The following is a 24,707-nucleotide window of genomic DNA, read 5'->3' as shown; positions in this document are numbered from 1 at the left end:
AAAAGATAGCTGAATACATTTTGGCCAAGATTTATGAAGAAAGATTATTTATTTGCAAAATGTTATAAGAAAAACATGTTTTTTTCTAAATTTTTGGACTCTTTCATTTATATAGCAAAAAAATAAAAATTCCAGTGGTGAATAAATGCCACCAAAATAAAGTTGTATCTGTCTCAAAAAAATGCTAAAAAATTTATATAGGTACAGTGTTGCAATTGTCATTCAAAGTCACCACGCAATTGTCAAAGTGTGATAGCACTAAAAACTGAAAATTGGCCTGAGCAGGAAGGGGGTGAAAGTGTCTGAACTTGAAGTGGTTAAATCATAAAATTAATAAGTGACTTCTGTGTACTTAAGCTCGGGCTCATATTTCCAGAGAGATTGTTGTATTGTAGTATCTGTGTGCTCGGTCTAAGTTCATGCCAATCTGTATGCAATTGCACTGCATGTTGGCAGATTGCATGCAGATTGTAAAGTATCAGATCTGCCAGACGAAGATCTGTGTGTGTGTGGTGGCCCAGCAGACCAGTCTGCAGACAAACTGTTGGGTGGTGGCAAGCTACCGTTTGTTGTGTGTCTGGTGTGGGGGTGTGTGGACAGTGGAAGAGTGATTAACACAGGGGTTCTAGCTTGTATGATAGCTGGAAGAATCCTAGAAGGGTGTGCCAATTGCTAGACTTCTCCCAAACCCTTAGAGTGCACCAGATTGTAAAAAACCCCTTCACGCCTAAGGGTAAAACAAATCCTAACGCCTAAACACAATTTTACAACTTTGACATGTGTAAGTAGAACCGTAAATATCATCACAACTACTTTGTACACCCAGGTGAATTATACCTTGTTTTTTTCAGGACAAATTGGGCTTTCATTTGGTGGTAAATGGTAATGGATATCTCCTGATTGTTTTTTTTTCATTATCAAAGGAAAACTGTCCCAAAATAGTAAAAAAAATATTTTTTTTTATTTAGCTGTGTGTTTCTTGTTACTACCATAACCTACCATCAAAGAACAACCCAAAATAAATTTCCCAGCTCTTAACGATCACAGTAATACCATATATGTGTACGTTATACACATGTGCTACGGACACAGCTCATCACGTGGTAGGTAAACAGCCAATCATGGCGGCTTTTTACCATGTGATCAGCTGTGTCCAATGACACAGCGATCACCGGATAAATACAGTTGCCGGTTATTGGCTGCACTTTCCTCATGCTGTCCTGGGAGGAAAGTACTGCCGAGAACCAGCGATTCTCAGCGAAGGGATCAGCGCTGATCATCAGGGAACAGATGATCAGTACCCTGATGATCAGTGCCGCCCACCTGGGTCACCCACCTGTGCCCAGCAGTGCTGCTCTCCTGTACCCATCAGTGCCACCCACCTGTGCCCATCAGTGCCACCCACCTCCATCAGTGCCACCCACCTCCATCAGTGCCACTCACCTGCGCCTATCAGTGCCACCCACCTGTTCCACTCAGCAGTGCCACCCACCTGTGCCCAGCAGTGCCACCCAGTGCTGCCCAGCAGTGCCACCCAGCAGCGCTGCCTATCAGTGCCCATCAGTGCTGCCTATCCGTGCCATCTCATCAGTGCCCATCAGTGCTGCCTATCAGTGCTGCCTAATCAACGCACATCAGTGAAGGAGAAAAATTACCTGTTTGCAAAATGTTATAATAGATACAAAGAAAAACGTTTTTCAAAATTTTTGCTCTTTTTTTTGTTTATAGCGCAAAAAATAAAACACCCAGTGGCGAGTAAATACCACCAAAAGAAAGCTCTATTTGTGTGAAAAAAATTATAAAAATGTCATATGGGTACAGTGTTGCATGACCGCGCAATTGTCATTCCAAGTGTGACAGCGCTGAAAGCTGAAAATTGGCCTGTGCAGGAAGTAGGAATAAGTGCCCAGTAGGCAAGTGGTTAATATTTATTTCTTTTTTATTTAACATTTTTTTGTTTCCTCTATACAATGTATCTCTCTCCTTCATTCATAGAGGAAAAAAACAAGGGTGGCAAGCTTCACAGTGACCCAATCAGAGGCTATCACAGCGATCATGTGATCCGGAATCGGGGGACCCGATCGCTAGAACGGGACCCGGGACTCTCATTGACACCCCGTTCTTTGTGCTGGAAGTGCACTGTGTAGCGCACTCCCAGCACAAAGACAGGTACGCAAATATGCGACCTCACGGAAAAAAGCCCAGTTCTGTGAGGCTGCATATTTGTGTGACGTCGGTGGGAAGGGGATAAGATTCGTATCTGTCTGTGTCAGCCATCTGGATTGGAGTGGAGTCTCCCTCTATTGGTAGCCGGAGGTAGTCCAGGCTGTGAAAGGGTATCACAACCAGTCTTAAATGCTCAAAGTCCCCCTCATTCCCTCTTTACCCCAGTCATGCACGTGCACGTCTCAGTTAGCTAGTCGCTGTGGGCGTGAGTTTAATTTGTGACAGGTAGGTTGGAAATAACGACACATTGCCAGCCTACTTGGAAGAATTATTGGATGACATTTCCCATTTTTTTTAATGGGAGGGAGGGGGCTGCATTGTATTGTATGTATGTGTGAGGGAGGGGCTGCATTGTACTGCCTGTATGTGTCAGGGAGGAGGCTGCATTGTATTGTACCTATGTATGTGTGAGGGAGGGGGCTGCATTGTATTGTATGTATGTGTGAGGGAGGGGCTGCATTGTACTGCGTGTATGTGTCAGGGAAGGGGCTGCATTGTATTGTATGTATGTGTGAGGGAGGAGACTGCATTGTATTGTATGTATGTGTGAGGGAGTGGCAGCATTGTACTGCGTGTATGTGTGAGGGAGGAGACTGCATTGTATTGTATGTATGTGTGAGGGAGGGGACTGCATTGTACTGCATGTATGTATTTGTGGGGGAGGGGGCTGCATTGTATTGTATGTATGTGTGAGGGAGGGGGCTGCATTGTATTGTATGTACAGGTGAAACTTGAAAAATTTGAATATCGTGCAAAAGTTCATTTATTTCAGTAATGCAACTTAAAAGGTGAAACTAATATATGAGATAGACTCATTACATGCAAAGCAAGATAGTTCAAGCCGTGATTTGTCATAATTGTGATGATTATGGCTTACAGCTCATGAAAACCCCAAATCCACAATCTCAGAAAATTAGAATATTACATGCAATCAAAAAAACAAGGATTGTACATAAAACAATATCGGACTTCTGAAACGTATAAGCATGCATATGTATTCAGTACTTGGTTTGGGCCCCTTTTGCAGCAATTACTGCCTCAATGCGGCGTGGCATGGAAGCTATCAGCCTGTGGCACTGCTGAGGTGTTATGGAAGACCAGGATGCTTCAATAGCGGCCTTCAGCTCTTCTGCATTGTTCGGTCTCATGTCTCTCATCTTTCTCTTGGCAATGCCCCATAGATTCTTTATGGGGTTCAGGTCAGGCGAGTTTGCTGGCCAATCAAGCACAGTAATGCCACGGTCATTGAACCAGGTTTTGGTGATTTTGGCAGTGTGGGCAGGTGCCAAGTCCTGCTGGAAAATGAAGTCAGCATCCCCATAAAGCTCGTCTGTGGCAGGAAGCATGAAGTGCTCCAAAATCTCCTGGTAGACTGCGCATTGACCCTGGACTTAATGAAGCACAGTGGACAAACACCAGCAGATAACATGGCTCCCCAAATCAACAGACTGTGGAAACTTCACACTGGACTTCAAGCATCTTGCAGTGTGTGCCTCTCCATTCTTCCTCCATACTCTGGGTCCTTGGTTTCCAAATGAGATGCAAACGTTGCTCTCATCAGAAAAGAGGACTTTGGACCACTGAGCAACAGACCAGGTCTGTTTTTCTTTAGCCCAGGTAAGACGCTTCTGATGTTGTTTGTTGTTCAGGAGCGGCTTGACAAGAGGAATACGACATTTGAAGCCCATGTCCAGGATCCGTCTGTGTGTGGTGGCTCTTAATGCACTGACTCCAGCCTCAGTCCACTCCTTGTGAAAGTCCCCAACACTTTTGAATGGCCTTTTCCTGACAATCCTCTCCAGGCTGCGGTCATCCCTGCTGCTTGTGCACCTTTTTCTTCCACACTTTACCCTTTTACATAACTTTCTATTAATGTGTTTTGATACAGTACTTTGGGAACATCCAACTTCTTTTGCAATTACAAACTAAAAAATCCCAGCGCCAATCAAAGAAAGTGTACAATTATGCAGCTGTGCACCAGTGAAAACCAATCACCCTCATCAAGACCCTCTCCTCCAATCCTCGCTGACTCTTCTCCACCTTCAACTCTCTACTCTCGCCACCCCCACCTCCACCCAGCACCTCACTAACCGCCCTTGAGATTGCCAATCACTTCAGAAACAAGATTGACACAATTCGCAAGGACATTGCCGCAACTCACACGCCCTCTCAACCCGTCCCCTCTCACACAGCTACCGCCTCATCCCCCCTCCCCCTCGACATAACCCGCAGGGACATCATCACTGCTCAAACTCCCTCCAACCCCGTTCCCCCTCACTCAGCTACCCCCTCATCACCCCTCTCCCACGGCCCCACCACTGCTCTGACCTCCACTTCCACCCCACCCTACATTCCTCATACTGAAGCTCCCCCAACACTCCACACCTTTGACCTTACTACCATCGAGGAAGTCTCCAAGATCCTCTCTGATGCCCGCCTCACCACCTGCCCCCTCGAACCTATCCCCTCACAATTCCTACGACCTCCCTCCCCCTCCATCCTACGCTCCCTCACCCACATCTTCAATCTCTCCCTCTCCTCAGGCACTTTCCCCTCCCCTCTGAAACATGCACACATCACCCCCATACTTAAAAAGCCCTCCCTGGACCCCAATGACCCGAACAACCTCAGACCCATCTCCCTGCTCCCATTTACATCTAAACTCCTCGAGCACCTCGTCTACACCCGCCTATGCTCTCACCTCAACGACAACCAACTCCTCGATCTCCTACAGTTTGGCTTCCGTCCCCTACACTCCACCAAAACCACCTTACTCAAACTCTCCAACGACCTTCTAACCACCAAAGCTAATGGCCACTATTCAGTGCTCCTACTCCTTGACCTCTCTGCGGCCTTCGACACAGTCGACCACCCCCTCCTCCTCAAAAAACTACACTCCCTCGACCTCAGAGATTCTGCTCTCTCCTGGCTCTCATCCTACCTGTCACAACGCTCCTTCAGCGTTACTTATAATGCTACCACCTCCCCCTCACTCCCCCTCTCTGTTGGGGCCCCTCAAGGCTCTGTCCTTGGGCCCCTTCTCTTCTCCATCTACACCTCCTCCCTTGGCCAACTCATACACTCTCACGGCTTCAACTACCACCTCTATGCCGACGACACACAAATCTATCTATCAACCCCCCACCTCACCCCCTCGGTCTCTGCCCGAATCACACACCTACTGAGCGACAAATTAGATTGGATGTCGCTCCACCTTCTTAAACTGAACCTCTCCAAAACCGAGTTTCTTGTCTTCCCCCAGCCGGGACCCCACCCCCCATTGACTTCTCCATCACATCCAACAACGCCAATATCAAACCCGCCCTGCAGGCCAGAGTACTTGGTGTCATTCTGGACTCCAACCTATCCTTCCAGCCCCAAGTCCAATCTTTAACAAACTTGTGCAGACTCCACCTCCGCAACATCGCCAAAATACGCACGTTCCTAACCCCAGAAACCACTAAACAGCTCATCCACTCCCTCATCATATCACGACTCGACTACTGCAACTCCCTCCTCACTGGCCTGCCTCGCTGCTGGCTATCCCCGCTTCAGTCGATCCTGAATACGGCTGCCAGACTCATTCACCTTTCCAACTGCTCCGTTTCCGCCACCCCCCTCTGCCAATCCCTCCACTGGCTTCCGATTGCGCAACGGATCAAATTCAAAATCCTAACACTGACGTACAAAGCCGTCCACCATACTGCCCCGAACTACATCACTGACCTAATATCAAAGTACCGCCCAGCACGCACACTCCTCTCCTCACAAGACCTCCTTCTCTCTAGTTCCCTGGTCTCCTCCTCCCATGCCCGCCTCCAGGACTTCTCCAGGGTGTCACCCATCCTCTGGAACTCCCTGCCCCAACCCATCAGATTATCACCTACTCTCCTCATCTTTAGGAAAACCCATCTCTTCAGGGAAGCCTACCTCACCCCCTGCTAACTTGACCGACCTCCTCCACTCTTCCCACCACTCCATCCCCCACAGCTATCTCCTCCTGTGCCACCATCCCCTCCCTCCTAGATTGTAAGCTTGAAAGAGCAGGGCCCTCAATCCCCTCATGTTTTGCATTGTATTGGTATTGTTCTGTCACATGTTCTGTCCCCCTTTGTAATGTACAGTGCTGAGCGAACTATTGGCGCTTTAAAAATACTGTATAATAATAATAATAATGAAAAACACAAAAAACAGCGCAAAAATTAAATAAAAAATAATCACAAATAAATAAATGACCGTGCAAAAAAAAATATATATATATATATATAATATTTCAAACATAAATCCTTATTCCCAATTCCCAAAAGGATTTTCAAGAAAATGTTCCAAAATGTGCTTCCACCTAATCACCACGTGACAAATAATATTGACCGCACTCACCAGATGGAGGTGAGTAATAAGCCTCATAGGATATAAGGGATCCTATAGCCCCTCAAGAGGAACTCAAATCTCCTTCTTCACCCTGCTTAGATATAGCAATCGACTCCACTCTACTTCTCCATGGAATCCTCAATAATGTGTAAGGAAAGAAAGTCTACATAGTGTAATACTGCCACTCAATACCATATAAATCAATAGAATAAGGACACTCACATGTTTCAATAAAATAACAGGCCTTGTTTAATAACCTCAAAGGCTTCAAGAAAACAAGTTTCCAAATTGTAAATATAGGGATCTCACGCTTTAAGAATCACTGTAGAGGATGACCAGCTTTCCACCTCTAAGATGGCCGCTTGAACCGCAAAAGTCGGCGTGCGTTCCAAATACCGGAAGTGACGTTGGCCAAGATGACAGTGGACCAGAAGTGCGTCAACGCGTTTTCGCCCCACCCCAGGACGTTCTCAAGCGCTGTCATCTTGGCCAACGTCACTTCCGGTATTTGGAAGGCATGCCGACTTTTGCGGTTCAAGCGGCCATCTTAGAGGTGGAAAGCTGGTCATCCTCTACAGTGATTCTTAAAGCGTGAGATCCCTATATTTACAATTTGGAAACTTGTTTTCTTGAAGCCTTTGAGGCTATTAAACAAGGCCTGTTATTCTATTGAAACATGTGAGTGTCCTTATTCTATCGATTTATATGGTATTGAGTGGCAGTATTACACTATGTAGCCTTTCTTTCCTCGCACACTATTGAGGATTCCATGGAGAAGTAGAGTGGAGTCGATTGCTATATCTAAGCAGGGTGAAGAAGGAGATTTGAGCTCCTTTTGAGGGGCTATAGGATCCCTTATATCCTATGAGGCTTATTACTCACCTCCATCTGGTGAGTGCGGTCAATATTATTTGTCACGTGGTGATTAGGTGGAAGCACATTTTGGAACATTTTCTTGAAAATCCTTTTGGGAATTGGGAATAAGGACTTATGTTTGAAATATTATATATATATATTTTTTTTTTTTTTGCACGGACATTTATTTATTTGTGATTATTTTTTATTTAATTTTTGCGCTGTTTTTTGTGTTATTCTTTTGCAATTACCTTTTGAGGCTTTCCCTCCTTATGGAGGGTGTCAATGATGGTTTTCTGCACAACTGTCAGGTCAGCAGTCTTTCCCATGATTGTGATTCCTACTGAACCAGACTGAGAGACCATTTAAAGGCTCAGGAACCCTTTGCAGGTGTTCTGGCTTAATTAGCTGATTAGAGTGGGACACTTTGAGCCTAGAATATTGCACCTTTTCACAATATTCTAATTTTCTGAGATTGTGGATTTGGTGTTTTCATGAGCTGTAAGCCATAATCATCACAATTATGACAAATCACGGCTTGAACTATCTTGCTTTGCATGTAATGAGTCTAGCTCATATATTAATTTCACCTTTTAAGTTGAAATAAATGAACTTTTGCACGATATTTTAATTTTTTGAGTTTCACCTGTATGTGTAAGGGAGGGGACTGCATTGTACTGCGTGTATGTGTAAGGGAGGGACTGCATTGTATTGTATGTATGTGTGATGGAGGGGACTGCATTGTACTGCGTGTATGTGTGAGGGAGGGGACTGCATTGTATTGTATGTATGTGTGAGGGAGGGAGGGGACTGCATTGTATTGTCTGTATGTGTGAGGGAGGGGACTGCATTGTACTGTATGTATGTGTGAGGGCGGGGACTGCATTGTACTGTATGTATGTGTGAGGGCGGGGACTGCATTGTACTGTATGTATGTGTGAGGGCGGGGACTGCATTGTACTGTACGTATGTGTGAGGGAGGGGACTGCATTGTACTCTATGTATGTGTGAGGGAGGGGACTGCATTGTACTGCGTGTATGTGTGAGGGCAGGGACTGCATTATATTGTATGTATGTGTGAGGGAGGGACTGCATTGTACTGTATGTATGTGTGAGGGAGGGGACTGCATTGTACTGCATGTATGTATGTGGGAGGGGACTGCATTGTACTGCATGTATGTATGTATGTGTGAGGGAGGGGCTGCATTGTACTGCATGTATGTATGTGTGAGGGAGGGGCTGCATTGTACTGCATGTATGTGTAAGGGAGGGGCTGCATTGTACTGCATGTATGTATGTATGTGTAAGGGAGGGGCTGCATTGTACTGTATGTGTAAGGGAGGGGCTGCATTGTATTGTATGTATGTGTAAGGGAGGGGCTGCATTGTATTGTATGTATGTGTAAGGGAGGGGCTGCATTGTATTGTATGTATGTGTAAGGGAGGGACTGCATTGTACTGTATGTATGTGTGAGGGAGGGGACTGCATTGTACTGCATGTATGTATGTGGGAGGGGACTGCATTGTACTGCATGTATGTATGTATGTATGTGTGAGGGAGGGAGGGGCTGCATTGTACTGCATGTATGTATGTGTGAGGGAGGGGCTGCATTGTACTGCATGTATGTGTAAGGGAGGGGCTGCATTGTACTGCATGTATGTATGTGTAAGGGAGGGGCTGCATTGTACTGTATGTGTAAGGGAGGGGCTGTACTGTATGTATGTGTAAGGGAGGGGCTGCATTGTATTGTATGTATGTGTAAGGGAGGGGCTGCATTGTACTGAGTGTATGTGTGAGGGAGGGGACTGCATTGTACTGTACGTATGTGTGAGGGAGGGGCTGCATTGTACTGCATGTATGTGTAAGGGAGGGGCTGCATTGTACTGCATGTATGTGTAAGGGAGGGGCTGCATTGTACTGTATGTATGTATGTGTAAGGGAGGGGACTGCATTGTACTGAGTGTATATGTAAGGAAGGGGACTGCATTGGGGTAGTGAGTTCCAGAGGATGGGGGAAGTCCTGGAGAAGTCCTGCAGTCGGGCGTGGGAGGTGGAGACCAGTTTTCTAGAAAGTAGGAGGTCTTGTGAGGAGCGAAGATTACGGGTTGGGTGGTATTTGGGTATCAAGTTGGTGAGGTAGTTTGGGGCAGCGTTATGAATGGCATTGTATGTCAGTGTTAGTAGTTTGAATTTGATGCGTTGGGCAATCGGGAGTCAATGGAGGGAATGACAGAGGGGGGTGGCAGAAGAGGAGCGGTTGGTAAGGTGGATGAGTCTGGCCCCTGAGTTCAGGATAGACTGAAGCGGGGATAGTCTGTGATGAGGTAGGCCATTGAGGAGGGAGTTGCAGTAGTCCAGACATGAGATAATAAGGGAGTGAACGAGTTGTTTAGTAGTGTCTGGAGTTAGGAACGTACGTATTTTGGAGATGTTGCAGAGGTGGAGCCTGCATGAGCTTGCTAACAATTGGACATGGGGTTGGAAGGACAGGTTTGAATCTAGAGTGACACCTAGGACTTTGGTTTGCGGGGTGGGACTGATGGTGGCGTTGTTGGTCGTGATGGAGAGGGTGGGGCGCGGGCTGGGGGGAAAATCAGGAGCTCGGTTTTGGAAAGGTTCAGTTTAAGGAAGTGGAGCGACATCCAGTCTGATATGTCATTCAGCAGGTGGGTGATACGGGTGGAGACTGAAGGGGTGAGCTGAGGGGTGGAGAGGTAAATTTGAGTGTCATCGGCGTAGAGGTGGTAGCTGAATCTGTGGGAGTGTATCAGTTTACCAAGGGAGGAGGTGTAGATGGAGAAGAGAAGGGGCCCGAGGACAGAGCCCTGGGGGACCCCAACAGTGAGGGGGAGATGGTAGCGTTATAGGCAATGCTGAAGGAGCGTTGGGATAGATAGCAGGAGAGCCAGGAGAGAGCGGAGTCTCTGATGCCGAGGGAGTGTAGTTTGTTTAGGAGGATGGGGTGGTCAACTGTGTTGAAGGCCGCGGAGAGGTCAAGGAGTAAGAGGACTGAGTAGTGGCCATTAGCCTTGGCAGTTAGCAGGTCATTAGTGATTTTGAGTGGGGCGGTTTCGGTGGAGTGTAGGGGACGGAAGCCAGACTGTAGTGGATTGAGGAGGTTGTTGTCATTGAGGTGGGAGCTTAGGCGATTGTAGACTAAGCGCTCGAGGAGTTTGAATGAAAATGGCAGCATCTGGTCTAAGGTTGCTCAGGTCGGTGGGGTCCAGGGAGGGTTTTTTGAGTATGGGAGTGATGTGCGCGTGCTTTAGGGGGGAGGGGAATGCGCCAGTAGAGAGGGAGAGATTGAAGATGTGTGTGAGGGAGTGTAGGAATGAGGGGCGGGAGGATGCCCGGTGGAGTTGTGCGGGGACAGGGTCAAGTGGAGCAAGTGGTGAGGAAGGCTTCTGAGAAGACCTTGGTGACCTCCTCAGTGGTGGCAAGGCTGAAGGAGCGGAGTGTTGTGGAGGTTATAATGTGCGGGATGTTAAGGGTGGTGGGGGGCAGCGCGGTTGCGAGGTCAGAGGAGGGGAGAGTTGGAGGGGTTATAGTGGGAGGGAGGCTAGGTGGGGAGGTAGGTTGAGCATTGGTAATATTCTTACGGATTGCGTCGATCTTATTTTGGAAGTGAATGGCGATCTCGTGGGCGGTGAGTGAGGTACTGGGTGGGGGTGGGGGGGGAGAGAGTAGGGAGTTGAAAGTGAAGAAGAGCCGGCGAGGACAGGAGGAGAGGGTGTTGATGAGGGTTACGAAGTAGGCTTGCTTGGCGGCGTGGAGGGAGGAGGTGTAGGTGAGGAAGATTTGTAGAGGGAGAATGCTCGAGGGGATTTGGTTTTGCGCCAAAATCGTTCCAGCGACTGAGTCATTTAGGATGTTTAATGTGGTCGTTCTGCCAGGGTTGAAGCGGTCGGGGTCTAATGCTACATGTGGTTAGGGGTGCTAAGGAGTCTAGGGCAGCTGATAGCGTGTTGTTATACACAGCAGTGGCCAGGTCAGAGCATGACAGTGGAAGGATACTGTCGTACAGATAGTCAGCTGCAGAGTGGAGAGGGGCTGGGTTCAGGTTGCGGAGGTTACGGCTGGTGAAGGTTTGACATTTGGGGGGGAGGTGTTAGAGGATGGGGAGATGGAGAAGGTGATGAGGTTGTGGTCAGAGAGAGGGAAAGGGGTGTTAGTGAGGTTGTATGTGTGAGGGAGGGGACTGCATTGTACTGCATGTATGTATGTGTGAGGGAGGGGACTGCATTGTACTGTATGTATGTGTGAGGGCGGGGACTGCATTGTACTGCCTGTATGTGTGAGGAAGGGGACTGCATTGTACTGTGTGTATGTGTGAGGGAGGGGACTGCATTGTACTGCATGTATGTGTGAGGAAGGGGGACTGCATTGTACTGTATGTGTAAGGGAGGGGCTGCATTGCACTGCGCATATGTATGTGTAAGGGAAGGGCTGCATTGTACTGCGTGTATGTGTGAGGGAGGGGGCTGCATTGTACTGCTTGTATGTGTGAGGGAGGGGGCTGCATTGTACTGCATGTATGTGTGAGGGAGGGGCTGCATTGTACTGCATGTATGTGTGAGGGAGGGGACTGCATTGTACAGGGTGTATGCGTGAGGGAGGGGGCTGCATTGTACTGCATGTATGCGTGAGGGAGGGGGCTGCATTGTACTGCATGTATGCGTGAGGGAGGGGACTGCATTGTACTGTATGTATGCGTGAGGGAGGGGGCTGCATTGTACTGCGTGTATGCGTGAGGGAGGGGACTGCTTGTACTGCGTGTATGCGTGAGAGAGGGGACTGCATTGTACTGCGTGTATGTGTGAGGGAGGGGGCTGCATTGTACTGCATGTATGCATGAGGGAGAGGACTGCATTGTATTGCATGTATGCATGAGGGAGGGGACTGCATTGTACTGTATGTATGCGTGAGGGAGGTGACTGCATTGTACTGCGTGTATGCGTGAGGGAGGGGGCTACATTGTACTGCATGAATGTGTGAGAGAGGGGGCTGCATTGTACTGCATGTATGTGTGAGAGAGGGGGCTGCATTGTACTGCATGTATGTGTGAGGGAGGGGGCTACATTACATTGTATGTATTTGTGAGGGAGCAGACTGCATTGCACAGTATGTATGTGTGAGGGAGGGGGCTGCATTGTATGTATGCATAAAGAAGGGCTGCATTGTATGTACTGTATTAGGGGAGGGGTGCTGCATTGTATATATGTGGAAGGATAGGGGGCTGCATTGCATGTATGTTTGAGGGAGGGGACTGCATTGTATGTATGTGAGAAGAAGGGGGCCTTCATTGTATGTATATGTGAGGGAGGGGGCTGAATTGTACTGAATGTATGTGTGAAGAAGGGGGGCTGCATGGTATGTATGTGTGAGGGAGGGGGGCTGCATTGTATGTATGCGTGAAGAAGAAGGGTTGCATTGTATGTATGAGGGGAGGGGTGCTGCATTGTATATATGTGGAAGGATAGGAGGCTACATTGCATGTACAGTATGTGTGAAGAAGGGGGCTTTCATTGTATGTATATGTGAGGGAGAGGGCTGAATTGTACTGAATATATGTGTGAAGAAGGGGGGCTGCATGGTATGTATGTGTGAGGGAGGGGGGCTGCATTGTATGTATGCGTGAAGAAGAAGGGTTTCATTGTATGTATGAGGGGAGGGATGCTGCATTGTATATATGTGGAAGGATAGGAGGCTACATTGCATGTACAGTATGTGTGAAGAAGGGGGGCTTCATTGTATGTATATGTGAGGGAGGGGGCTGCATTGTACTGTATATTTGTGTGAAGAAGGGGGGCTGCATGGTATGTATGTGTGAGGGAGGGGGGCTGCATTTGATGCATCTGTGAGGGAGAGGGTCTGCATTGGATGTATGTTTGCGGGGAAAGGGGGCAGGGGTGCTGCATTTTATGTATGTATGAGGAAAGGGAGGGATGCATCATAGGTATCCAGCTCCCCCGCATACAAGTAGCTTTTGTTTTCAGTCTCCGTATTACCAATGTGTGGCTTTGAATGGAGATGCGGCCACTACTGTAGGTACAATTAAGCTCCATAGTCTCTCTGTTTGCATACAGCTCTGGGGAGACTCCCTGAAAAATTGCACACTGATAATGATAGTGCAAACGTTTTCTTTAACCCTTTTGCCGTTGTTGGAATTTTTTTGCGCACACGTCAAAAAAATACATTTTAGGCCTGAAGATTAGTTAAACCCCCAAAATTGCATTTATTTTCTGAACGCAGATACCTAGAAGAATTAAATTAGGGTAGGGCTAATTTTTTTATGTCACAGAATTTTAGCACAATGGTTTATCAAACAGATGTTTTCAGTAAAATATACTCTTTTTAGGGCACACAAAGGCAATATATTACAATTATTTGGTAAAATATAAGAAATGAGTTTGTGGAGATGTCAAGCCGAAAATTGTGTGCTCCTCTGAAATGATGACAAACTAGGGCAAAAAAATTCTCAATAGGTGATGCTTTAAAATTCTCTACAGGTTATCAGTTTAGTCAGCTGTGAATAATAGGCCTAGAATTACTGCCCTCACTCAAGCATGCGTGAAAATATGTAACATGCATAGCACAATCTCTGTTTATTAGTATGTGTATCAAAACAAAAAGGTGTTTAAAGTCTTATAGTTAATTTTCTTCAGAAATCAGCCAGATCCTAGGAATATAGTCCAGATTATATGGGTGTTCTACCCCTCAGGAGGAAGAGAGAATATTATATCTGACTTGATAGTAGTGTAATTAACTTCTCTCCCCCTGTTGATCCTTGAATACCTCATTTTGAGGTATAATCACTCTGGTCACCTATGTATGATAATTATTTCTGTAAATGCCTCATGTTGATCAATGTTTTGGTGCTTTGGTACTGTTTTATTTCAAACTCAATAAAAAGTTTGCAATAGAAATCATCCACATCCTGAGTAGAAAAGCCTCTTCACAGCCAGCATGCTGTAGAGAACGTTCCTTTCTGTGTGGAAGCAGTGGCCTCTCTGCAGAGGTCTCGTACACCCCCTGCTGATTCAGACCTATTGATGCACAAACAGTAAAGCCTATGCTACCTGATTATTTAAGAATTCAAACTTCTAGATCAGTGGTGGTCAACTTTCTTGATATAGGGGGCCTCAAGTGTGGCTCTCGATATCACTGACGGGCCACACATAGTGAATATTCAGTGTCAGAGACTGCAGACACACAACAAGACATAGTGGATGACTATGGACATGATACAAGAGATGGTCAGAGACTAAGGACAGGATACAAGTGGTGGTCAAAGATTGAAGACATGATATAAGAGATGGTCAGAGACTGCAGACGTGACACAAGAGATGGTCAGAGATTTCAGGCACGATACAAGACATGGTTAGAGACTGTAGACATGATACAAGAAATGATCAGAGACTGCAGACATGATACAAGACATGGTCGGAGACTGCAGACATGATACAGGCGATGGTCAGAGACTGCAGACATGATACAAGACATGGTCGGAGACTGCAGACATGATACAGGAGATGGTCAGAGACTGCAGTCATGATACAGGAGATGGTCAGAGAATGCATATGTGATACAAGAGATGGTCAGAGATTGCAGACGTGATCCAGAAGATGGTCAGAGATTGCAGACGTGATCCAGGAGATTATGATTATTATTATACAGGACTTATATAGCACCAACAGTTTGCTCAGTGCTTTACATTATGGAGGTAGACAGTACAGTAACAATACAAGAGGGATTAGATGGCCCTGCTCCTTGAAGTTTACAATCTAGGAATGGTCAGAGACTGCAGACGTGATACAGGAGATGGTCAGAGACTGCACACAAGATACAAGAGATGGTCAGAGACTGCAGACATGATACAGGAGATGGTCAGAGACTGCAAACATGATACAGGAGATGGCCAGAAACTGCAGACAAGCTGCGGGAGACTGTCTGAGTCTTTAAACATGCTATTCGAGATGTTGCAGAATGGGGACATGCTTCAGATGACATCTTACATGAGACTGCTAGAAATCCCTACTTTAACAGAGCAATAGGGAATCCAAACTAGTTCCTACAGGGTCCCAAAGGGCTGCAAAAGAGTGGCAAAGGCCTATATGTGATCCCTGAGCTACAGGTTGGGCACCAGGGATCTAGACCAGGGGTGGGCAACTGTGGCCCTCAAGCTGTTGGTGAACTACAAGTCCCATCATGCCTCTGCCTTTGGAAGTCATGCTTTTAACTGTCAGTTTTGCAATGCCTCATGGTACTTGTAGTTCTACAACAGCTGGAGGGCCACAGTTGCCCACCTCTGATCTAGACCATTGTTTCCACACAGAGATCAAGGGTCCTTCTCTGCAGTATGCTGGCAGCTGTGGCTGCTTCTTAAGATAGACATTTGTTTTGATGTACCTGGAATGTATTTAACTTAAGTAAACTGAACGTTCTGTTAAGCTTAAAATCTGGACAGCAGAAAACATTAGCTGGTGAAAAGAGGACAGAAGGTTGTTGGCTGCATAAAAAATGCGCCAAGCATCCTGCTGGAAGCATCACTGCCAATATTAGTGCACTGTCAGCACAGGCTGCATTCTGCTTATTCAGAGATGAGAAGATACTTGCTGCCCTTCCAGGAAGTAATGGCACACATTCACCTCAATGCACAACACACACTTAGAATGTATTAAGGTGTAATGGGTAGAAGCTAAACTCTGCTGTAACAATTTTAGTCAAATTTTCCTAAAGCATGCAAAATGCATACATTTAGGCCTCATGTACACTTGCAGCAGTGTTCACCACCCCCCCTGAAAGGTGATCCATGGTGGTTTGCCTTTCAGAGTCATTTCACAGGTAGCTCAGAAAAGATATGTTGTCTTCTCACTGCCTATTTTAAACTTTGAAAAGCCTGCAGCACCAAATTCTATGTGCATGCCTTGAATGCAGCGCAGCCCCATTCACTTGAATGAATTGTGTCTGGCTGCGGTACCGGTCTCTGAACGTGACTCGTATAAATCTTCCTGCACCACAACCATATGTACTAACGTGGCCTGTGGACATATTGACTTGCACTCAAGGGGCAGTAAATACACTTATGACTCTCTCTTCTTCTGCATGGTGGGTGGTCCTCAATGATGTAGAGATTGGAACCAATACTGATGACATCAGCGCCACTATCTGCATCATGACACTGTGAATGTGGGGAGCTACGTTGACACCCCTTCAGGAGGCGGGGTCCATGGTGCCTTGCACTCACAACATATCCTCAATCTGAGCATCATTCAACCCGGGAGGCTAAGGACATCCTGTGGCAGAGAAGAGGTACTGCCTATGACATCATTGGATAGGTGGTGTGTATTACAGATTGAGATACATTTTTTAACCTACTAGAGGACCTATTAAGAAAAATTGTCTGGATTTGAGCTTTAACTGTTTGTTGCTGTGTGATACCCAACTGTCTGCATTTATAACCTTCCGACTTTGATAACATTTTACGCCAGCTTGAGCTGTCCTATTACCAAACAACAGCAAGAACATGACCTTGAAGTGTATACCAAAAGAGCTTCAAGAAAACACACTCTGTTCTTATGCAAAGTCCACTTACAGTAATTGTTTTAATGCACCATTTGTGTATCTGTAACAAAATGTAATAGTGTCCCTAAGTTATACACCTTAGAAATATAATAGTGCACAACCCTGCAAAATGTGAATCCTGGGAGATATGCATAAAAAATAAATAACACAAAAACTCATGATTAACAATTAGGCACACCATGCTTTTGCATTAATGCATGGCATCACAAGATGAACGCTCTGGTACGATGCAGTGCCATTTATTCTGAATGGACCACGATCTGATGGACATGCGTTGCAGCGTAACTCAATATGTACCAACGCAATAATATAGGGTGACCGGGCCCTTAATGTTAGATTTATGCAGAGTCACTGTGCAGCGGATGGTAATAAAAAATTCAACCATACATTACAGATAATAGTTTTAGCAGATGATCAATAATGCAACTAATGACAAGATGGAATAAGCAGGCAATATGATTATGGCACAAGACCAAGGCCAATGGATGAGGGTAAAGCCTTAGAAATTCAGTGTACTCTAATTGCTTTCTCAATCACAGGAAATGATTGATGGGCTTTACTGATTAAAGGGAGCAATTCACCTAAAACTGATAAATTCCCCTTTTTGTAAATGCTGGCGAATTAAACATCTGTAGCACTACCCCTGGAATAGCCGTTGCAATTTAGCTGGTTCCTTTCCAAAGTTAATGCAGAGGCAGCCAAGCACACAGCAACAGTTGACTCACTCACGCTCAATAATTGGTCTAGGGCAGTGATGGCGAACCTATGGCACGCGTGCCAGAGCTGGCACACAGAGCCATCTCAGTGGGCACGCCAGGAAGAAGAGGAAGATGAGCACACACGGACCACGCACACTGACCGGCCATCCAGATCTCGTCCACACTGGACCCCCATCAAACTACATCTCCCACATGTCTCTGGGGCCAGGGTGGGTGTGGACGAGAGGAAACGGCTCCTATGCGGATCTGGCACCAGGGGTGATGTAGCCGGGGATGGGCGTGGAAGAGAGGAAGAGGCTCCCACACTGCTCCGGGGCCAGGGGCGATGTGTTCAGCGTGGATGGGAATAAGCTGCTGGGTTGGAAGCCACACCGACACTGCCAGAGGTGAGATTAACTGCTTGCAGTGTCATCCATCAGTGCCCAGAAGTGTCACCCATCAGTGCCCAGCAGTGCCGCCTGTCAGTGCTGCCCAGCAGTGCCACCTGTCAGTGCTGCCCAGCAGTGTCGCCCATCAGTGCTGCCCATCAGTGCCACCCATCAATGATGCCCAGCAGTGCCGCCGATCAGTGCTGTCTGTCAGTGCCTCCAGTTGGTGCTATCAGTCAGTGCCGCTTATCAGTGCCCATCATTGCTGCATATCAGTGCATCATCAGTGCCTCCTCATCAATGCCCACGAGTGCCGCCTCATCAGTGCTACCTATCTGTGCTGCCTCATCAATGCCCATCAGTGCTGCCTATTAGTGCAGCCTCACCAACGCACATCAAAGAAGAAATATTACCTGTTTGCAAAATTTTATAATAGAAGCAAAGAAAACCTTTTATGTTTTTAATTTTTTGCTCTTTTTTCATTTATAGTGCAAAAAATAAAACACCCAGTGGTGATTAAATACCACCAAAAAAAGCTCTATTTGTGTGAAAAAATGAGTGTTGCATGACCGCACAATTGTCATTGTCAAGTGCAACAGCACTGAAAGCTGAAAATTGGTCTGGGCAGGAAGGGGGTAGAAGTGCCCGGTAGGCAAGTGGTTAATTGCAGTGTTGGCACTTTGAAATAAAAAAGTTGGTTTTGTGTTGCAGTTTTGGGCACTCGGGCTCAAAAAGGTTCGCCATCACTGGTCTAGGGGATGTTTATTTTCAATTTATTGCTGAGGAACTTGTAACTGGGGAGGATAGTGGAGTATGGTATACTCCAAAGAAAGTGGGCTCAAATTTACAGAGGACTCTTCTCTTATTCTCTAAAGCAGCAACACAGTCTCTCACTCCCCGCTGTGCACCAGGAGAATGTTAGAGCATAAGTAGAATATGAGAGCAGACTGCAACAATCTAGGTTTCCTGCAGCTGAAGACCACAAGATGGATAGCACACTAGGCACACTGTAAAAATTTTAAAATCCACAACTGAGGGTCACAGATAAAGTGCAGCTCAGGAGATTGGGCTCCATTCACGAATCTCAGTAGAAGCAAGGACATGGGCTTGATCCAGAGGTAGGGAGTGGTCCAGCAGCCAGTCGGGAAAGCCTAAGATCTCTTCAGGGTCCCGGCTATTTACCACCCTTCCACCCACTATCTGGGCACACCTCACCAGGGATTGGCTGGGACAAGGTAAGAGCCCAGCCTAGGCTTTTGAATTTCCCACCCAAATTCTGGAGCGTTTCCAGTAGACTCAGTGGATCAATCAAATTCCCAGACTGTGAAGCCAGAGCGGACCAGGGCAGCAGATTGCAGCTCCTCTGATTACAGAGCATGCCATACTAAATTTACCTAGCATCCCTAGCTTAGGAGGGTGCTACACATCCTTACAGACACACTCTTTAAAGCTGACTTCCAGTCCCCCCTTCAGTCTTTGTCAGTTGTACATGCTCTTCTTCTGTACTGAATTTGCTTACTTTACTCACATGCCCCACTGGTGACTCTCCTGTCTCTATAGAACGTGAAGTCCCAGCATGTTCCACAGGTGACTCTCCTGTCTCTGTAGAACTAGAAGTCCCAGCATGTCCCACTGGTGCCTCTCCTGTATCTGTAGAACTAGAAGTTCCAGCATGCCTCACTGGTGACTCTCCTGTCTCTGTAGAACTAGAAGACCCAGCATGCCCAACTGGTGCCTCTCCTGTATCTGTAGAAGCAGAAATTCCAGCTGGTCCATACAGATGCCTCCCCTTTTTCTTTATGACTAGAAATCCAAGCAATTCACCCTGGTGCCTCTCCTGTCTCCCATTGGTACTTCTCATGTCTCTGTAGAACTAGGACTCCCAGCATGTCCTCATAGTTCCTCTCCTGTCTCTGTAGAACTAGAAGTCCCAGCATGTCCCACTGGTTCTTCTCATAACTCTGTAGAACTAAAAGTCCCAGCATGTCCCACTGGTGTCTCTCCTGTCCCTGTAGGACCAGAAATCCCAGCATGGCACACTGGTTCCTCTCCTGCATCTGTAGAACTAGAAGTCCCAGCAAGTCCCACTGGTGCCTCTCCTGTACCTGTAGAAATAGAAATTCCAGCTGGTCCACACATATGGTTTTGCATTTTCTTTATAACTAGAATTTCATGCAATTCACCATGGTTCCTCTCCTATCTCCCATTGGTACTCATGTCTCTTTAGAACTAGAACAGCATGTGTTCATAGTTCCTCTCCTGTTTCTTTAGAACTAGAAGTCTCAACATGTCCTCCTGGTGCCTCCCCTGTCTCTGTAGAACTAGAACTCCCAGCATGTCCTCAGTTCCTTTCCTGTCTCTGTAGAACTAGAAGTCTCAACATGTCCCCCTGGTGCCTCTCCTGTCTCTGTAGAACTAGAACTCACAGCATGTCCTCATGGTGTCTCTCATGACTCCGCAGAACTAAAAGTCCCAGCGTGTCCTCCTGGTTCCTCTCCTGTCTCTGTAGAAGTAGAACTCCCAGCATGTCCTCATAGCTCCTCTCCTGTCTCTGTAGAACTAGAAGTCTCAACATGTCCCCCTGGTGCCTCTCCTGTCTCTGTAGAACTAGAACTCCCAGCATGTCCTCATGGTGCCTCTCCTGTCTCCACAGAACTAGAAGTCTCAACATGTCCCCCTGGTGCCTCTCCTGTCTCTGTTGAACTAGAAGTCCCAGCATGTCACCCTGGTTCCTCTCCTTTCCCTGTAGAACTAGAAGTTCCAGCATGTCTCACTGGTTCCTCTCCTGTATCTGTAGAACTAGCAGTCCCAGTATGTCCCACTGGTTCTTCTCCTGTCTATGTAGAACTAGAAGTTCCGGCATGTCCCACTGGTTCTTCTTGTGCCTCCATTGAACTAGAAGTCCAAGCATGTCCCTCTGGTTTCTCTCCTGTCTCTGTAGAACTAGAGGTCCCAGCATGTCCCAATGGTGCTTCACCTGCCTCTGTAGAACTCGAAGTCCCAGCATGTCTTACCACTGTATAAACTGTCTATGTTGCACAACAAGTCCAAGCATGTCCACCTGAGGTTTTTCCTTTGTCTGTGTAGACCTACAAGTCCAAGGAAGCCTCACGGATGTTTCTCCTGTATATGTAATAGTACAATGCCCAGGTACTGGGTTCTTTTCTGTCTGTGTAGAAGTACAGGTCCCATGTCTATCCTGTCTAAGTAGAACAACAACTCCAAGCATGCCTCACGGACGTATCTACTTTGTATGTAGAAGTCTTTGTATATAAAGTCCCAGGTACTGATGTACCCTCTGATATTTATCCTGTGACTGTAGAACTACAAGTCCCAGTCACTGATGTCTCCTACCGGTCTTCTGCACACCCAGTGAACACACTGACAGACACATCCTGCATTCCCCTGATTTGTCTCTAAGTTCATTTAATCATATGAATATAGAATAAATAGATTACACAATAAAAAGGAAGAAAATACATTACGGTTTGTTATTGAAAAAAAAAGTTTCATAATAGCCCATCTTCAGCTGCGCCCCCTTGGGGAGATTTCTCCTCACTTCCTGTTCTGTCTGATGCTTGTCACCTGGACAGGAAGTAGGAAGAAATCTCTCAGTTGGTACACTGGTAGCAATAAAATCCTGGTTCTGGACCAACCCCCTCTACTAAAACGTTTCTTTATCGCCATTTCCCCTTACTTCCTAATCTGCCAGAAAGACTCCCCAACAGAGATACAAACAGCAATAAGACGTGAAGAGAGGATTTAACCCTTCCCCACTCTACCTAAAACAAAACAAAAATGGCTTAATTTGGGGCTGCATTGGTGGGCTGGGCTACTTTTACTAATGAGTATGATAAATAAGAGGTCACAGGAATTCCACCAATCAATTTTCTAGAAGCCAACACCCTTTCACATGATAGAATGCGTGCACTCTATTTCCTCCTCTTTGATTATTAGTCCATATGAATACAAACAGACTACATTTGCAGAATTAGGGTTCATGCACACAAGTTGTTAACAGAATTCTCCTAGAAGCTGTCCTCCTGGCAGCAGCGTTTTTACAGAAAAAAATGCCTGACGCTTGAAAAGTATCTGTTTAGGCATGTTTACAAGCGTCAATTAATTTAATTTCCAGAATGCTAATCTATTCTGGCCATTGAAATGAATTAACGCTCAAGCGCTAAACGTGCCTAGCATTTAGATGCTCCTAGATTGTACACTCCAAGGAGCAGGGCCCTCCTATCCCTCTTGTATTGAACTGTATTGTCTCCCGTTATATTGTAAAGCGCTGAGCAAACTGTTGGCGCTATATAAATCCTGTATAATAATAATAAAACCGTTTTTTCTGCCAAAACCGTTGATGCTCCTGGACGCACTGGCTCTAGCGGTTGAGTGTTAATTCATTTCAATGGCCAGAATAAATGCTCATTCTGGCCAACAAAATGAACTAACACTCAAGTGCTTGACTCTTGTAAACGTGCTCAAACTCTTGTAAAAGTGTTAGATACTTTTACAAGTGTCAGGGTTTTTTTCTGCAAAAATGCTGCTGCCAGGAGGAGAGCTTCTAGGAGAGTGTTTTTTAATGTCCTGTGTGCATGAGGCTTTAAACTTATAATCAATAATAAATACTTAGATAATAAGTAAGAAAAATCTCTTTGGACCAGATTAAGTTTTCTTATATAAAATATATATATATATATATATATATATATATATATATATAAATGTTTCCTTCTTCTTCTTCTTCTTTTGAAGTACATTGATGTATTCTACAACCTACATGAACTTGCTGTAAAAAGGAAAACTGGTCTTATATATAATTTACTTTTTCTTTCGAAGTACATTGGTACATCCTACATGTACTTGCTGTAAAAAGGAAAACCGATTTTACATATATATATATATATATATATATATATATATATATATATATATATAAATTATTTTTTTTTTGCTTTTGAAGTACATTGGTGCATCCTACAGCCTACATGAACTTGCTGCAAAAAGGAAAACTGATTTGTCATGTCCTACAGAGGGAGCCTTGCTGAAATGCTGCAGCAGAACCATCTCACCTTTACTAAAGGACAGTTTGCTGCGTCCCACAATTTTTTTGTTAGTGTTGCTACATAAAATCTGATGCTGCAGACTCTCTAGGTATCATTTGACTTTTTTTCTAAAATGCATCTAGAAGGTTATGTCCCCAAGATAACCAATTCCAGGGAGGACATCACACCCATCAGGAACCTAGCACCAATACCCTGCCTACTTTGCTGCCCTATAACATGGGTGGGGATGCGTAGGGCAGGCTTATAATAGGACTGCAGTGAGATCATTCTAAAAAAAAAAAAAAGTTCTACATGAAGGTCCATTAACCCCTTTCCTTCAGTGTTGCCTACAATGTCTGCTGTCTAAGGTCATGTGCAACTTTTAAAACTACAAGGGTTGACTAATCATAAAATAGAAATCAGAAAGGAAAAAAAAGCTGACAAATTATGCAATTAACCTTGACAAAATTGTAATTGCAGAAAACTGAAAATGAGAATTTTCCTAGTTGCTTAGCAATATATACTTTTCCAAAGACATCTTCCTATGCATATTGAGAATTGTTATGTGGTTGCTTGAATCCTTGGAAAGGACCCAAAAATCCACCCACCCACAACGAAACAAGAAACTGCAGATCTGGCTCGAAACACTGCAGTGGGGCATCTCGTAACCCATCGTTTCTTGTTTTTTTAGAAGTCACAGGAATTGGGGCATGTTTTTTTTTGTTCTTTTTAATAGTGGTCTGAATGAGGACATAGAATCTAAACTCCCTGTGTTTATTCTTATCTTTTTGGTGGCAGGCAGCTTAAAGCAGCTGATACCATACCATGCTTTCTAGCAGGAATGCCCCTATTTTGTCAAAGCATGATCAAGGTAGAAGACTGGTGCATGGGATGAGTACTGCAATGCAGACAGAGTTTGGTGTGCCTGCATGGGCTCCTGACACTGCATTGCAGAGCACAAGTTTAGACAGGCAATGTTTCTGATTTCTATCACTCCGATCCTATAATGCAAGAAGGGTTTTAAAGGCATCATTGTATGATTACTTACCAGCAAGGCTTAAATGTCCTCCCTGGAACACAGCAGCCCATGTTAATAGCAGTAAGGGATGCATGCTGAAATGTAGAAACTCGCAGCTTTTGTCCTGAGCTGGTCCAGGGGATGCTAATGATGCATTAAGCTGGTGTACAGGAGGTAGGATCAGCTTCTTTCCTATAGCAGCATAGTAGCAGTGCAGAGAGCACAGTGCTCAGTCTGGCATTCCCACACTGTGTTTCTAAGCATCCTAGCCAGGCTGGGGAGAGATCACATGACAGCCTTTCACTGAAGCCAAATGGAAGACATTTTTATTATGGGCTGTGCACTTTTCATGTCCTCATTTTTCCTAGAATAGTATCAGAAGTGATTCATTTACACATTCAGAAGATATTACAAGAAACACATCAGTAGATTTTTTTTTTTTTGCCTAAAGATACAATATCTGGGTAATGTGATACAGCTTATAAAAACAAACATAATGCATGAATTGCAGCAGTGAATG

General features: G+C 45.6%; 1 protein-coding gene across 1 annotated transcript in view; it reads right to left on the bottom strand.

Annotated features, from left to right (window-relative positions):
• The window catches only part of CNTNAP1 (contactin associated protein 1), a 227,226-nt gene extending 202,784 nt beyond the window's left edge, over positions 1-24,442 (bottom strand). The window contains exon 1 of the mRNA XM_089668764.1: positions 24,218-24,442. Coding sequence (XP_089524890.1) covers positions 24,218-24,281 — 64 coding nt within the window. The 5' untranslated portion in view covers positions 24,282-24,442. The remainder of the gene's footprint in view (positions 1-24,217) is intronic.
• Between the last annotated feature and the right edge of the window lie 265 nt (positions 24,443-24,707).

Source organism: Staurois parvus, unplaced genomic scaffold, assembly GCF_062004578.1.
Source record: "Staurois parvus isolate SC_StPar_1 unplaced genomic scaffold, SC_StPar_1.0 ptg000063l, whole genome shotgun sequence".
NCBI classification, from domain to species: Eukaryota; Metazoa; Chordata; class Amphibia; order Anura; family Ranidae; genus Staurois; species Staurois parvus.
This window is presented reverse-complemented; position numbering and strand designations above follow the sequence as displayed.